Source organism: Pelmatolapia mariae, linkage group LG8 (genome assembly GCF_036321145.2).
Source record: "Pelmatolapia mariae isolate MD_Pm_ZW linkage group LG8, Pm_UMD_F_2, whole genome shotgun sequence".
Lineage (NCBI taxonomy): Eukaryota > Metazoa > Chordata > Actinopteri > Cichliformes > Cichlidae > Pelmatolapia > Pelmatolapia mariae.
The window spans coordinates 4211164-4228287 of NC_086234.1; the positions used below are offsets into that span (position 1 = coordinate 4211164).

The following is a 17124-nucleotide window of genomic DNA, read 5'->3' on the forward strand; positions in this document are numbered from 1 at the left end:
AAAATGCTCATCGATTTTTTTCCCCCCAATCAGTTTGTAATGAATGAAGATTACGTTTAAGTTTATTTAATATCTTATTGTAACTGCAAATGAAAGTAAACACACAATTCTTCTTCAGTTGTCTTTTATTATGGAGCACAGTAATTTTTCTCTGTATAGTCTTTAACTAAAATTGTGAAGCCTGTGTCCCACACACCTAAAAACCTTTAGAAATGAATGCATTTACTGTTTGTATGACAATAAAAATGAACAGAGTAAAGCAGTATGGAGTGCACATCCCACAAAAGTGTTAATTTTCTTTTTAAATTTTTAAAAATTTTACATCCTTTAATATAAGATTTTTGTCCCCACATTTATCACAATTAGTAGCCCTTTTTGCTAGATAATGTGTCACCTTTATTATGGAGGTCAAATACACCAACTTCCGGTAAGGGGTGCCTATCCCGGACATCTTTTTTAAAAACTTTATTTACAAAAGACAAACACAGGTAATTGTCTAAGAATGTAAATCAGAAGATTTCTGAGTTTAAAGAAAACTTTTCAACACTGATATTTTGTTATTCAGGCACTTTTAGACAAACGCCGAAATGTTTATGTTATTTGTGAACTGTAATCAAGAGTTTTTGAGAAAAAGAAATGTTGGGAAAGATGCCATTACATGCAATGTCGAGAACCAACTCCTAGGGGTCGCTGTGTCATTCAGTACTAAAATAACACATTAAAAGCATGAAGAACACAGTCATAACTAATTACATAAATAAATAACAGACCGTGGAATTAGCAGACTAAATGTTTAAACTCAGTTCATTAAGTAATATTTTTATTTTTGAGTCTATAAATTTCTGAACTTAAACAAAACCCTGGAACAGTGTTGGTTAATGGAAACAAATCTTATTTATATTTATTCCTTTTTCTTGAATCTCTAACAGGATTCTTTTTATTCGACACTTCTTTTCTTAGAGGCTCCCGCATTTCAAAAAGTTGGAACTTTTTCTGGACTCTCCGCATAAATAAACACGAGCACCCAGTTCGGAAAAACGTTACAAATGTATTTGCACAAAAGAAGATGCTTCACACAGTTTGTTCACTTACATATTTACAAATCTCCTGTTACACTTTACACACTTTCATACAAACCAAAATGTCTGTACGACATTTCTCAAAGGTTCTTTAATTACTGTTAATTTATAAAGTTATTAGAGACAATGAAATCTAACTAAAAGAAGAAATCTGAAGGAGCTGTGAGACTACGACACAAACTAAAGTCACCCTGACGCGTCAGCTGTTTTACACTCATGCAGTTCTCGGTAATCAGAGGATTTATTGCTGGACCTCAGGTAGTGAAAACACACCTCTGACCTCTGTGTGGAAGATACAGACAACTCTACTGAGTCATTTAAAGAAAGCACACAATTAAAAACTGCCCTTTCCAGTTCTGAGAACGCTTTCCTGCCCATGTCCACTGAGAAAAAGAAGGTTTATATATCAGAGCATTGAGAATAATGCAGATGTGTTAACGCCGCAGAGCTGCACTCTACGATTCCTCTTCCTTGGACAGCGTCTGAGGAGGAAAAACACAAAGGACTTCTTAGAAACAGGACAAATACTTTTAATTAAAAGACTATTTATTGTGTGTTTTATTTAAAACTCACCTGTTTGAGGAACTGTCGTCCAAAATAATTGGTAGCCATGTTCTTTAAGCTGGTCTTCCCTCCCACTTTGCACCTCACATATCCGTACAGGTTGGCGCCTTGCAGCACGACGCCCATGATCACGACGGGCTGTGAGGAAGACGACAGTTTTCTGAAATAAACCCTGGTCATATTTCATATTCCCCTTATTATCAATAAATCCCACGAAAAGGCTGAAGGTGAACCACGTGTATCCTCTTCACTGCTTGTATGTTCCCAGAACATGTGAGAACATGCTGAATACACAAAAACAGCAGCTCCCTTCTTAAAATCCACATTTCTCACATGCAGTTTGGTTATTAAAGAGATGCACTGATCTTTTTAAGGGACTAACTCACAGTCACAGGGAGTTTATGATTGCAGTTGTTGTCTGGGCCAACAGCTGGAACCATCAGTGTGTAAGAGGGTCTTTTTCTATGATGATTCCTTGCAAAAATTTTGATCTCAGTTTTAATTTTTTTAAAGTTACGACTTCTAACCTTAACTGGGACCTTACTGCATCAGGTCATGTGAACCTCAAACAAGCATAGAGCCTCCAGGGAAAACACTGGGTGCATGTCTGACACATCACCACATAAAGGTTCAAATCACACTGTGAGCATTTCGGACATGGAGCATTCAGGCTGAAAGAGTCCACTGTGTTCCTGTGTCTGACTCCCAAACAACAATCTTGAGGGATAAAACCTGTAGTTTAAAAGTGACGTTTCTCTTGGGGCCACTTGGAGGTGTCTCCCAAAGTGAGTTAGTCCCCACAGACTCTCATCTTAAACTCCACAGAGAACTTTTTTGCCCTCTATGGACCGTTTCTTCTTTCTTAGGTGATGTTTTAGGTAACGTAGCTGCTAGCCATCTACTAGCCAAAACAAAAACACTGAGGCTTCAAACTGTGAAGCCCAAAACCACAGGACAGCTATGCCCATCTTTCATATACAGTCTATATGCAAATAAAAGTCCCACAAAGGAGCCAACGAGTCTCATCGTCTGTGAGATGCAAACTGATAGTGAGAAGTGATTCCTTTTATAACAAATTTCCACAAACCAATTAAGTTACCTTAAAACTTAGAGATATTACTCAGAATTGCGTCCCCCCTCATGCAGCAGGAAAACTTTGAAAGCAAGCTTGAGATGCAGGGTGAGAGCAGGGAAACACTGGCACATGTTTACTAAGTAATTATTGTCTAAGTTTACTTAAGAAAGCACCAAGAACTAATAGGGTTCAGTGGGCTTAGAGCTGAGAGACACAGCCAGGGGCTAGGTTTTATTTTCTCAGTGGTGAGAGAAAAATAAACGTGTAACTGAGTTTTAATGGGATTTGTTGATAATAAGAAAAACATCATTTGTCCAATCACTTAAATCTAACAACTTACCATCCATTTAATCCTGAATGAAAACAGGGTGCTAAAGACAAAGATGACCCAGAGGACGGGGCAAACAATCAGTCCGAGCCAGAATATTCTGGACTCTGAATCTGATGCTTGCTGCTTCCCTGTACCCTGAAGAAGAAGGAAACAGGATATCTCAGTTAGACATCTGCGAACACGATAAGGCCTGTTGACAGTAAACACCTGGACGTAGCAACCCCACACAGAGCAACAGGTCAGGGTCATGTTTAGCTAAAGCCCCGTGTCGAAGCCAGAGCAGATTCAGCAGAGATGCATCTCACCTTCCTCGACTCAAACACCCAGTGGCTTCGTCCATCGTCATCCACCTGATTCCACCACCGCAGACCAACCATCAACCTCCCAGTGATGTTCTGCAGATGGAGAGATTTATGGCTTCGTTACGGAGATTCTGGCAAATCTTATTCACAAGGTGCTGGATCCGAATACTGTTTCCTAGGTTTAATTATTTACACAAGTCTTTGTGTAACAGTGTGACTCTGGAAACCGAGTCCAGTTGCACATCTGACTTACAGAGGAAAACCAGAGCTATTATCCAAGAAGATTCTACAGCAGATTTAAGCAAGCCTAAAAAAATATAAAAAATGGCACTCAATGAGCCAATCGATCGCCAAACAGAAAAAACATCAACCCTGGCCGGCACATGTACGCACTAAAGGGTCACAACAGCTTCAGCTGTGTGGTAAAAGGCACCACACACTTGATACTGCAGTAAAGATGTCAGATCTAGCTGATGATTTTCTACATGCACTTATTCTATTCCAGTAAAAGTTTAAATGCTGCTTTCAACTGCTCCTTTGCCCCAAGGCGTCACCACAGCACACAGCGCCGCACGCTTGATTTGACAGTTTCCCACCAGATGATTTCCATTTAACCCCAAAAAGGATTTGCGTCTCCAGCTGGAATCGTACCAGCAACCTGCCAAGCAAGTGTGCTAACCACTATACCAGTGACCACTGAAATTAATCCCATAGCTCTTCAGTCGTTCATTTCTGTTGGTAAGGGATTCAGATTCATTCCAAGGAGGCAGTTTTGTTGTGAGATTTGCTTTTAGAAGGACTAGTTTATGTGGACTTCACTACCATGAGGCTATTTAAACTGATTCAACGTGAACATCATCAGCACACAGTAACACATCCACAAGAACCAGGGAATGACAAACGTCCAGAAAGCAGAGGTCTTTAAATCTCACTGCAGGTAGTGAAGCTACAGTGATCAAATACAGAAAACAGCACATTACAAATGTCAGACTGGCCTGTAAACTCTGCCTCAACTCATCATGATTATGACTGGATGCCTGCAGTACTGGCTGTAGAATATCAGGTGTCCAAGGCTCCGAACTGTCTGTCAAAAAACACGATGGTTGAATCTATGACCAAAACCTTCACCATGTTTTTCTCACGACTGCTCATCATCTCATCCGAGGACCAACAATTCATTCAAAACTAATAATCAATAACCAAAAAGTGAGAACAGTTGGCAAGCTTTTAGGACAATTTCCAATCTTGCTTTTAAGCTCCTGATAAAACTTTTATCTCATCTGGTCCACTCTTCCTCTGAGAGCAAAAAAGGCCCACCAAGATATTTAATTATAATCAATAGAACAACTCCTTCCATCACTACAGTGGAGATATTAAAGTGATAAGAGAAACACCTTTACTGTCCAGAAGTCACATGAGAGCAGAAGGATTATTGTGACCATGCAGGCGATGAAGCTCCCGCTGATGAGCTCAGCGAGCAGGTACACGATGATGGCAATGACTCTGAAGAAGAGGTGGAAGAAGGCCGCTACCGGATGCCTGGTGACACATTTTTAACTAATTTAATATGACAAGGAGTATCCACACAGATCAATAACCAATATTGTGTCATATTAATAACAATTATAATCATTATTATTAATAAGAACAAATAATAATAACAACATTTAAAAAATCTTTTTGCTCAGTGTAAAACTTAAACATGGGTCTCTGACAACAGCAAAACTCATTCTAAAATATTGTCTCTAATAGTCAACTAGCCCACATCAGATGATAGAGATAACTTAGCAGACAGATCAGTGAAGTCCTTGTAAAAGTGTGAAAACATACCAAACAAACCCCACAAACCATTAGCCATTATTATCTTGATATCAAGTAGTGACTTGCACAACAAACAGCAAAAGCTTTTCCTTGAAATGTAAATACATCCTTTAATGAAGTATAAACTATCTTCTCTGCAGAGAAAACGTTAAATCCTTCAGCGATCTGCAAACTTACTTAACACCCGACTTCTTCGACCTTTTCCCTGCGTCATCCTCGGCATCAAACAGAGACACGTCTTCATCGTTGGTATCCTGAGGGATCAATAAGGAAGAGGCTTAAACCTCAACATAAAACGATGTGGAAAAAAAAGCCTCGTCTCTCTGTGGTCAGGGATCATCAGAGGAGAAAGATTGATAACAGTCTGTTTAAAACAGAAATCTGGAGGTTTCGTAATACTTATACACGATTCTGTAACAGGTTGTTTCTGAGCTTTTAACGTCATAAATAAATACTCCAAGTCCTCACAGTACAACTTCATATGCCTCCAAACACACTCCTCTTGTTGGGGTAATAATTTGTTTTATTCCTATATTATCAAGAGATTCAGTTTACTAACTTAAATGGCAAAAGAAATCTTCAAATGCTGACACTTAACAAGTTAGAACCAACAAGAGTACCAAGAAAATGAGCAAATGAAAAAACTGACTTTCACAATAGTTGTTATTATTATTGAAAACATGCTATTTCTTCATTATTGTTGCACTCTAACAGCTGTCAGCTCAAACACAGAGCAGGCCTAACACTAAGATCTTATTAAGCTTGTGAAGTTGTTTTGAAATGTTACCAGGATAACTTAAAGTGAATTCCTTTGGCCTGTAAACTGGAAAAACCAAATACTTAGCAGCTGCTTAAAGAACAGCAGCTGATAATATAGATTGGAGTGATGTCACTTTAGCTTCTCTGTGCCTAGAGACAATTTAAAACTCACACTTTTGTTTGCTCGGATTATAAACAGCACAAACATTGCCACGTTAGCAGGATGTAGCTTCATTTCACGTTTTGTCACCTTGTTTGCTGATGTTTGTTCAGGCTAATGCTAACTTTAGCAATCGTTAGCTGACACCGAAACACAACAGATGCCCTCTAGCGTAAATTTGCCGTATACAAGTTTAAAGCGAACATTCTGATCGTGGGTTTTTTTCGAGTAGAAAACTTCATCGTTTGATCCGTTTTAAAAACATTATTTTAACGGTAGCTGAGCAGAAATGTTAGCGTCTTAACTACTTAGCAATATTAGCACCACAGATGTCCAACCGAGCTGGGAAACATTCTTCAGCTTCATTAAATAATTTTACTGACGGTTAATGCTTAAACAATGCCACGCTAGCTGTTAACCACACTAAAACATTATTTTAAAAAATAGGAAATAAATGTGCTTACTTACGGCTAGCATCTTGAAACTTGGTCAGGCTCTTCCTGCTTACATGCTCAGTTACACGTCACTATAGTCAGGTGACCAAAACGCGCCACGTCACTGAAGTCCACGTGGTTCCTCGATCAAAAAGTGTTTGATGTAGTATTTTATTTTTGAAAACATTTTTTGGATCATAAAATGATTACCATACATAACATTAAATATATATTTAATATATCTTTATACTAATAATTTGCAATAATATGTTTTTTGCATTCTATTTTTTTGTTTTATTCCAATTTCTTTTCTTTTTTTAATGTGTTAATTGATTCATTAAATTATGTATTTGTTGTATACTATTACTCAGAAATGACAGGTATAGAAATATTATGTTCATAGTGTCGTATATATAGGTTAATCCATCCAATTCAGGGTTGCAGGGCAGGGGAGGGGGTACACCCCAAAAAGGTCTCCAGGGGTCCTGACACAAAGAGACAGTCAATCACACTCACATTCGCACCTATGGCTAATTTAGAATCGGCAGTCATCCAAACATCTGCATGTCTTTGTACTCTGGGAAGAAGCCAGAGTACCCGAGAGAACTCATGCAGACAAGTGGAGAACATGCAAGCTGCACATAGATAGGCTTGGATTCAAAGCCCAGACCTTCTTGCTGTGAGATTAGGTACAGAATAATCATCAAAGATATTTTAAATGTACTGATTTTTTTTTAAAATCCTAGCTTTGGTAATTTAACAGCACACATGGTTCACATGGATGAAAGAGGCCTCTGAGCACAGAAAGAGACACAAACTACAAACCATGTAGTTGGTAATGCTTTGTCTCTCCACCTGTGTACATGTCTGATATTTTGTCTCTGTTTGTGACTCTTCCTGCTCATGTTGCATCTCTTTATTTCTTTAATGTACATATGCAGTTTTTTTTTGTCAATGTCTGCATTTGTTTTGCAGCTTTTGTTCACTTTTACATCAATGAAGAAATGTGCCTTTTTATCCCTAAGTGACCAAAGCTTGGTGCAGTCATATTTCTTTTTCACCAGCAAATCTCGAGGTTGATTTACTTGAACAAACCACCACAGTGTGGCCTCTGCTTTACGGAGAGATACAACAAGGAGGCTTTCCAAAAAAAAAAGAAGGTATTAAACAAGGCTAAGGAATAACCCATGTCTGGAAAAGCTAAAACAAAAATTTTGAATCCTAAATGATCCACTTAGTTTTTGAAATCATATTTATGTGTGCCACAGAAATGTACATTAGCAAATGATTAAAGGATGCTGTTGATTTGATGACGTGGAGTGTTTCAAACTGTCAACAAAACCAGGCATTTGTTTTGCAAATGCAGATACGCCTTTTTATTTGCATACAGAAAATATAGAACATTTTCAGTAACAGTAGTCCCAAAGACACACCGGTGAAGAGCATCAACATGACGTGATCCCAAATGAGAAACAGATTATTAGTTTTGCAGCAAAAATAAATCTCCTGTAAACAAGTTGTAACAGTTCAAGAGTTCATCTCTTACTTTCCAGAATCAGTACAATACTCTCCTATACTTAAGTTCTCCAAGAAAAGCGGTTTATGAAGCAATATCTTCTGTTGTAGGTGAGGTGGGAGGAGATGGGGTTTTCGGAGGTAAAGGTTCCCCAGGCGCCACCAAGAGAACATTGTTCTCTTTCTTGGGCAGCCAGACCGCTGGGTACAAAGGCTCCAGGAACTCCGTCTGGTACTTGTGGATGAGCGTCATGGTCTCACCCACCCCGTAGAATGCCAGTAGGCCTCGCGTATAGTCCACATAAACCCCAATACGACTAAACATCTCCACATTCAGGGGAGTTTCCACATCACAGTGCCAGGTGGAGAAGTTACGGCCATTCCACTGAAGGCACCAGGAGAAGCCGTTCCCCGTGATGCAGCTGTTGCTCTCGTTGCCCTTGCGGTCGATGCTCTTGTATGTGAGGCCAACATGAGTGCTTTCACCTTGGATGTCTGCTTCAAAGTAGTGCCGGCCCATATAGAAGCTCTCCACAGCCAGAACCTGACGGCAGTTCTCAAAGCGCTCGGGCACATCAGGGTAAGGATGCTGCCAGGGCGAGGTGTTTGTCACCTTTTTGTTATCCTCCGTTAGGCGGAGGAACTTATGAGCCGTTGCAGGATCAAAACTCACTTGGGCAGCATCTGCAAAGGATTGTTGAACATGTCAGTTTACTTATGTTACGCAACAAGACAGGCAGGAGAGCAAATAGGAGTAGTCCCCAAGATCACAGTGTAAACACAGATACTTCAAAACTACACTACAATATGGCTGTTGTGCTATATTAAGTAGTTTTGTGTTAGCTAATTTATAGTTTATGTTTCAGTAGACTCACTGTAGATTTGCAAAGTTGTGACACCATGAGTGCAATGGGTTACCTGGTTGGGATGCTGGGAAACCATGAGGAAAAGATAATGCAATGATCAGGTGAAAACCAAACTTTGAGCAGATTTCCATAAAATGACACTGCATTGTGTTTACTGGCTTGTCCTTATTTTCTGCCATATGCATACTACTATAATGGTGGATGTCAGTCAGTGCATTAATGTAATTCCATAATTCCCATGAGGGAAAAGAAAAAGTTCCAATCCTGCCCTGAACACTCAGTTTCACACAGTTCTCTTTTATTTCTACTCTTGGCTCTGTATTATGTCAGTGGAAGGGAATACCCTTAATATGGTCATCTCATGTACACAACTCTGTGCCCACAGAAGCTCCGCCCATGTTGTTGGTCTATTCGGTATTTTGAACAGCACATTTGTTGTGATAGCTTGGTCCGCATTATCGGCAAAAAGCCAGACTCGTTCTCGGTGGGTGCTGTTCTATGTTCCTACTGTCTGCTGTGGTCACAAGCTCTGAGCAGTGACAGAGAGAATGAGATCGTGGATAAAACCTGTGGAAATGAGGGACTTGGTCATTTTCGGAGGGATTCAGAGTACAGTCCCTATTTCTCTACATCCACAGGAACCACTTGAAAGTGGTTGGGGATCGGCTCAGGATGCCTTCTGAACAACTCCTAGGTAAGCACGCCCGGGTATTTCCTACTGGAGGGAGAACCTGGGGTAGACCCAGGACAGAAATTTCCATCCTTGCCAAAACCCCATATTCATTATAGTTTTAAAATAAAAGACAGACTATAAGCACGTCCAAGGTTGTTTTTTTGTTCTGGAAGCACATTGTTTGCTACTCGCAGTTCTTAACTACAGAAATACTTACACTTGAGGAAGTCCGCCCGTGTCACTGGATCTGGAAGAGACTTGATGTGTTTTGCTGCAACAATAGCCTTTACTGTTGTCTTTATTCCCACTTTGTCTGCAAAAAAGGAAGACATATTTTAGTGTCTGATAAGACAACATGTTTAGATTTCTCTTCATAAATTTTGTTTTTATTATGCACAAAAACGTCCTCCAGGGCAACAGGTATGTGCCGTCGTTTCATTTCTTAAGGTGGCATATTCATGACTAGCAAAGCAGTTTCATCATGAATCATACATTTTTCTCTTGCTCAAGCACAGCTAAAAATTCTTTACAAGACTGAACATGCCCCGGCAGCTACACAACTGTCCGGATCTTTGTGCTCTTGCTGCTGCTATGTAGTTGCTTCTCCAGGCAGTGTTGTCCCTGCTCACTTTCTTACCGCTTTTGCATGTTTCTTTGACTTTGCCTATGTATGAAGACACCAGCATGGCACAGAGCTCCTGCGTGGAGTCGACAATCACACGGCTGAAGTGATTCAGACAGTCCATCAGGCCGATGTAGACACCAGGCAGGGAGATATCAGTGGCTTCTTTCTTCCACTCTGCGTATTCCTAGGAAACAAACATGGTGGCATTCAGGAATGAAAACTGAGGCATTTCTGCTGCCTTTAGGCACGAATGACTCCCTGTCTCGTTGAGAAATACAGCAAATGGTAAAGGTAAAGGAAAAGGCAAACAGTGGAAGTATCTCATCATTTGCAAATGAAATATATATATATATATATATATATATATATATATATATATATATATATATATATATATATATATATATAGTTTTAAATACATTTGAATTTTAACTGAGATTAAATTGTGAACTGAGATGCCTGTTAAACAACAATATAGTTAATTCATAGACTTCATAAAGACTGTCTCACAAGTGCAGGTGTATGTGTCAAGTTGGAGGGGCCGAATATAACGCGAGTAAGCAAAATGGCGTATAAGTAGTGTACACGATGTCTTTTTAGTTGTCTTTATGAAGTTTCCTTCCTCTCTGATACACCTGTCCGTCAGTCAGGTGTACAAAGATTTTGTACTATAAGTTTAACTTAGAAACTTTTCATTTGAATTTCCAACAGTTCCATTAACATTGTTGCTGTTTTCATTAGGTGACAGGTGATATTCAAAAAGCCCAACTTGTTTCCTTTCACCTTGACATGAAAAGTAGGTTGGATCAAGACAAGCTCTGCTACCTTGAAACAAGCCTAAGGACAGATTGCTACACCTTTTCTTCCATAAGCGGGACAAAGACTAGTTATGACACTGCTGTCTTGAATTTGTACCTGCAGGAAATCCACATCATTTTTGTTCTTGGAAATCTTCTCCATCTGCACCTGAGTCTTCTTCAGATCTGTGCACCTCTGCTCCAGGTGAACCCGAATGCCCTCGGCTTGCTGCAGTGCCTGCTTCTCCTCACCCTCCAAGATCTCCGTCACCTCCTTCTTGGCTTTCTCCACCACCGCTTGCAGCTCCTCAAACTGGCTCTCGATCACTGCTCGTACATCCTTCACAGATTGCTGTAAAATACTGCCTTTAGTTTCTCTTAGAGTGAACAGAGTTCACATTCTGACATAATAAGGACTTACTTTAAAAGTTACAGTAAGTAACATGTAGGGAATCTGTCAGAGCCACATAACATTACATAACTGCAGACTCACTGCAGGAATTCTTCATTACTACTACATGAAAATATGGATTTCCTCTCACACCTCAGAGAAACCAGTTTGATTTGGGTGACTCCGAAATGTCCAGGATTACAAACTGTTGAGTTCACAAGCCAGAAATAGCTGCAACCGACTCATTTTATTTAACTGTTGTGACTCTGTGTGACTCACAGTCAATCATTTCTAATGTTGTTTACCTCAATGGAGACTGTGTTGAGCTGAAGTTTGTTGATGGCATTTTCTGCCGCCGTCATCGTCTTCATCATCTCAATCTGTTTCTCCCTCAGTTCGTTCTGTTAACAGAGCAAGAGTCAGTCTGCTTCCTCATAGAAAATATGTGTAAATGTTAATATCTAGATTGTTTCAGGGAAAACTTTTGCTCTCTGGTTCCTTTTATTCTGAAAGGGTCTGATATCTGACCCTAGGCTTGCATATCTGTGGTTTTCAAAGCGCTGGCTGTTTTTTCAATCTGTCAAGTCAAGTCTAAATTCCTCAGGCAGATCCAGGCAACTCTGAAGCAGAGCAGCCATTCGGTATTAACTCCCACAATTTTAGACCCAGAGGGAAGCGCTACAAGCGTCTCTCTCTCTCTTTTAAGAGTCAGCATGCAAGTGCAGGTTTGAAATTAATTTAAAAAATATATTTCATTTACTGCCAGGACAGGGATGTCCTACTTCCTGACTCATTTTTATATCACTTCCTGAAACATGACACCAAGTTACAAGTGTTAGTTAAGTTGCCAATTATTGTGTCAGGCAGATGATACTTTGTGTTATTTATTTGGACAAGCCACTACCTACCTCACTTAAAGTGTGAAGGACAATTCTGCTGTGTAGCATTAATGAAAATAATATTTGGGAGCTTTTGTGCCTGTGTGCACCAGAATACACTCACATGATAACACGTGTGCCCAAATTGTGATGTTACATTACAGGTGGAGGATCATTTCATTCCCAACTCCTAGTCCATGTTGCATTACATTTTTGTCATATATAATCAACTTGGAAATAGCTGTCTCCGTATCATAGTGGCTGTTTTATATTAAAACGAATTAAAATTGATTCACATCAAGGTTCAGAGTCCTCAGCTGAAACTGTCCCTGCTAACTCGATGTTCATTTTAAAATCCCCACTTCAAGCTTGTATTGTTTTACGCATTTTTTCATCTGCTGTGGTACTTCTACAATATTTTATATATTTGTTATCTATTTTGTTTGTGAAAGAGATGTGAAAATGAATAAAGATCATTTATACTAACTATTAACATGACTACTGAGCACAGTCTTCACAAAATCAGACCCGTGACTGCCTCAAGAGATCATTAATCTGTAAGGGTGGCTGTAGCTCAGGTGGTAGAGCAGGTCATCTACTGATCGGAAGGTTGGTGGTTCGATTCCTGGCTTCCCCTAGTCTGCATGCCAAATATCCTTGGGCAAGATATTAACCCCAAATTGCTCTCCGATGCATCCATCGGAGTATGAATGTGTGTGAATGTTACTTAGAAAGCACCTAAATGAATGTGCTTGTGCGAATGGGTGTGAATGGGTGAATGCACAAGTTGTGTAAAAGCGCTTTGAGTGCTCAGAAGAGTAGAAAAGCGCTATATAAGAACCAGTCCATTTACCATTAATAAGACTTTGATGTGTTATTTGTGACCAATTCAATGCTTTTGATTTTTTTCATTATTCCCTGACTACATCATGTCAAACATGATGAAACATTATTCTGATGAAGAAGTTAAGCAAAGCTGACCATTTGTTTGGCACCATGACAAATATCTGTCATAAGTTATTACGCGAAAAACAATCTTTGGAAATACTTCCAGTGGTTTATGTTAGTTCCACTTTGATCCACACAATATTTGCTGAACAGGTAGGTAAACATCTGAAGAGTCTTTTCCATAATCATTAAACCCGCAACTCCTACTGAGTTCTGTACGACAAGAACATGTTAAAAATGGTTTCATTGAATCATTTCAAACAAAATAATGTTTTAATGCTTTTCTTGTGCTGTAAAACGAGACTGTCCTGCTCTCCCACTCCAGGAGGGTGGACAGCAGGGTCAACCTAAACAGAAGTGACTTATATAATAATTCTCTATTGTTCAAATGTGGAACGAAAGCTCTCAACAGGAAGAGGAAGAATTCATCATACTGTGCTTTCTGTTTTTCTTCTGTCCAGTGTGTGTGTGTGTGTGTGTATGATGACCTCCATGTTTTTTTGTTCAAAACTAAATACTTAAAATCATGTTTTGCAGGTCAGCAAATAAAGAATACAGTGGAACCCCGGCTTACGAAGACCCCATTTAACAAAAAATTCAAGTTACGAAGGCATTTAACGGCAATATTTCTGCCCGTGGTACGGCAAAATGCCCGCGTAACGAAATAGATAAAATAGAAAATTAAAAAAAAATTTAATTAAATTCCATAATGTTATGTACATGTACACGTACGTATGTATGCATGCATACGCATGCTTTCTTCAACCTCCGCCACCTCCTCCTCCACCAAGAACTTCGTCTGCAGCCAGCATCGCCTCACTCAAAAGGCGATGGAAAAAGGTGCTTCGACTTACGAAAATTTTGACTTATGAAAGACCCTCTGGAACGAATTAATTTAAGTCGGGGTTCCACTGTATTTGATCAGCGGTGGTGGGATTTCCGCCTACGCGTCAAAAAGGCATTCCTCCCACCAGTGTTTTCTCTGCAGTTCTAACAAAGAAGTCAAAGGTTTGGTAACGAGAGCGCTCTTCAAATAACTGGTGTTGACTGCAGATCTGTGCATGAATCTAAGCTGGAATGTTTGAACCTGAGGGCAGTCACAAAGACAGATGGGCTTCAGATTTAACTGCAAAGCCAAACGTGAGCAGATGACCTCCAGAGTGGACGCTGAATCTGAAGTACTGTTGACTGAATGAAGCACTCAGAGGAACATTTGAGATCAACTGTGCTGCTCCGACCTGCTGACTTAGACACTTTAGATTTAGTCTCCTCTTTAGTGCAGGGAAGCAATAATCTCCGATGTGATTTAAAGGATTATTTATGAGCTCAAATTCCTAATTAATGACACAACTGCTGTCACAGTCTGTTCCTTTGATAGTTAATCTTTTATTTATTCAACACTTTACCCGCCATCTACGGGACCTTTGCCACACATTCAGCAACGCTAAATATGAGATAAGAAATCCTGACAGTAAATTCCTATAATGGACTTATTTTAATTAATAACGTCTCTCTTTGACAGTTCAGTTTAAACAAAACTCAGATATTTATTTAAAAAAATGCTGAAAATATGAGTGTTTAATTGACTCATTCTATCTCCAAAAAGAAAGCGTCTCAGTTCAGAGTGCCCTAAAGCAATGAAAGCAGCTGATTCTCACATGCTGACATGCTCACAATAAAAGATTTAAGGCAGCAGGAACTCTTAAGGAGGCCCAAAATAAAACTGAAGAATATAAATGTGTCAAAAAACGGAATATTTTCATTTGGGAATTCAGCACTGAGTTAAGCCTGAAAATTCATATCAGATGTGTTGAGGTCATTCAAAGGAATGTGCACACAGTACAGGGAAACACTTGCCTCAATCTGATTACGAGCTTCCACCACAGACACGGTCTTGTGCCCCTTGTGGTCCTCGTTCACACAGTCCTGGCAGATGCAGCAGGAGTCGGTGGAGCAGAACAGGTCCAGGGGCCACTTGTGGCTCTCGCAGGTCCGCCTCTCGATGTCCCTGAGCGGGTCCACCAGCCGGTGGTTTTGAAATTTCGGATTTTCCAGGTGAGGCCTGAGATGGGCCTCGCAGTACGACACCAAGCAGGTGAGGCAGGACTTGAGGGCCCTGCGGGGACTCTCGATGCAAGAGTCACATACCACATCGTCGGGGCCCAGAGGTTCCTCCTTATCCTGGTCCTCTTTTGGTCCTTCTTCTGTCTGTGGTTCTGCTTCCTTTTTGTCCTCTTCAGGCTTCTTGGGGTCCTCAGACTCCTTCAGGTTTTTTTGGATCTCGGTCTCCTCTGCTGTCGTTGACTCTTGACTCTGTTTCTCACTGTTTTTATGAACATGAGCGTCAGCTGTTCCATTCTGTTTGGGACTGCCAGGCTTGACGGGACACTGTGGACATCCTTTACTTTTGTCTCCAAGACAGGAACCGCATACGGAGTGACCACAAGCTGCCGGCTCCTCTCCGCTCAGTTTACCCGAGCAGACATGACACAGGTTCTGCTGCTGCTGTTGTGGCTGTTTGGGGAGAGGAGCTACTTCTACAGCTGCTGTATCTGCCATGTCTTCAGGTCTTCTTTGACCGCCTGGCGTCACTTCCACTCTTTAAAGCTGTGTGGAAATAACTGGCTCGGCCACTTCTGTCAGCCGGCAGTATCTGATCGCAGTAGAGAAAGCCACACCTAGATGATGTGAGAGACGGTCAGGACTCATAGTTTCAGTCAGAACTCAACCCGCCCCTTCAGCGCTCACATGCAAACAGATACACACCCACCTCTTTAACACTGAAAGAGGGAGGAGGTGCAGGGTGGAGTCCACAATGAAAACCAGGAACAGAGGGGTAGGATTGCATTCTCCCACATGCACTATGTTAGAATATGCACTGAAACTTACAAGTTCTGCTATCAGTAAGCAACAACTGACCTATCTCCTATCTTTATAGACACACTGATGAGGCCACTCACTGCTTTCCCGCCTTGCTCCAACACTATTAAATTGAAAACTGGTCTGGATAAAACAGAGGTGATCACTGCTGCAGCCTTTTGCTTACTCACCCTCTTCCTCTTTCACTTTTCTGAAGATAAGCAAGAGGAAAAAGCAAATGCTGATAGGATCAGGTTTCAGCAGCGCCAAAAGCAGACGCTGCCACCCAGTGTCCAGAATAGTGCTGTGCAGGTACTGCAAATGTTGGTATCAATCCAATACCATGTGCCCAGTAAATACAGGGCCGGTAAAGCTGATACTGATACTTCTGACCTATAAACTTGAGATGCACATCAGTGAATTCTGAACCCATTTTAATGAGCATTAAACCTCTGTTCTGAATGTACATGTGCCAGTCCTTTGGGTCAGTTTGTGTTGTTTAAATGTGCTTTAGGCTGTAAATAAAATAGAGATGACAGGTTCAAGACATTGTTCCCAGTGTGAGTGTGAGGTATCATTTTTTAATTAAAAAAATAATTATTATTTAACACAAGGGAGGATAGAAACACAGCAGTGATCCCATCTCGACAGTATCGATATCAATATCAGCGTAGGTAACAATTGCATTAATACTTTTGATCAATCCGCCAACCTTCTAGTTCAGGGAATAGAAAGTTACGATAGTGAAGAGCAACAGTTCCACAAACACTCACAAACTGTTAGATTTGTTCCTTCTATCGAGAATAAATGTTGCTAAACTGCAGTTTCCTAAAGTTTGTGATGCCCGTTCCTGTTTTTCACACAGATTCGTAGACATGTGCACATGTGACCACGGTCAGCGCACCTTTGTCCGGGTTAAACAAACACCACCTGATCATAGTTCAAGGTAAAGGTGTAGGTGGTGTTTGAAAGCACCTTAGCTGTAATAGCGCAGCAGCCTTCGTGTCTGACGCTTTTTAAAGTCTTACTAAGATTTACCTTCAGTTA

The 17124-nt window shown here is 40.3% G+C and overlaps 2 protein-coding genes across 2 annotated transcripts; both read right to left on the reverse strand.

The window, feature by feature from the left end:
* Positions 1-305: 305 nt before the first annotated feature.
* Positions 306-6641, reverse strand: tvp23b (trans-golgi network vesicle protein 23 homolog B (S. cerevisiae)). The gene is made up of 7 exons (XM_063482495.1): positions 6560-6641; positions 5350-5426; positions 4746-4890; positions 3355-3444; positions 3059-3184; positions 1653-1781; positions 306-1561 (listed from the first exon to the last, which is right to left on the reverse strand). Exons 1-7 carry the CDS (start codon positions 6566-6568, stop codon positions 1535-1537), a joined length of 603 nt encoding a protein of 200 aa, XP_063338565.1. The 5' UTR covers positions 6569-6641; the 3' UTR covers positions 306-1534.
* Positions 6642-7901: 1260 nt separating this feature from the next.
* On the reverse strand, positions 7902-15875 carry trim16 (tripartite motif containing 16). Its single transcript, XM_063481980.1, has 6 exons — positions 15076-15875; positions 11698-11793; positions 11120-11353; positions 10217-10388; positions 9797-9892; positions 7902-8724 (listed from the first exon to the last, which is right to left on the reverse strand). Exons 1-6 carry the CDS (start codon positions 15775-15777, stop codon positions 8126-8128), a joined length of 1899 nt encoding a protein of 632 aa, XP_063338050.1. The 5' UTR covers positions 15778-15875; the 3' UTR covers positions 7902-8125.
* Positions 15876-17124: the final 1249 nt, after the last annotated feature.

What these genes read in the sequence shown, in the direction of transcription:
- tvp23b (XM_063482495.1), bottom strand. An exon ending in GTGACTTCTGGACAGTAAAG is followed by an intron (nt 3,445 to 4,745) that starts GTGTTTCTCTTA and finishes CTCCATCTGCAG; the next exon opens with AACATCACTGGGAGGTTGAT. An exon ending in GGGTGTTTGAGTCGAGGAAG is followed by an intron (nt 3,185 to 3,354) that starts GTGAGATGCATC and finishes CTTCTTCTTCAG; the next exon opens with GGTACAGGGAAGCAGCAAGC.
- trim16 (XM_063481980.1), bottom strand. Translation starts at nt 15,777, where the DNA reads ATGGCAGATACAGCAGCTGTAGAAGTAGCTCCTCTCCCCAAACAGCCA. An exon ending in AAGCTCGTAATCAGATTGAG is followed by an intron (nt 11,794 to 15,075) that starts GCAAGTGTTTCC and finishes CTCTGTTAACAG; the next exon opens with AACGAACTGAGGGAGAAACA. An exon ending in ACGGGCGGACTTCCTCAAGT is followed by an intron (nt 8,725 to 9,796) that starts GTAAGTATTTCT and finishes AATCCTTTGCAG; the next exon opens with ATGCTGCCCAAGTGAGTTTT.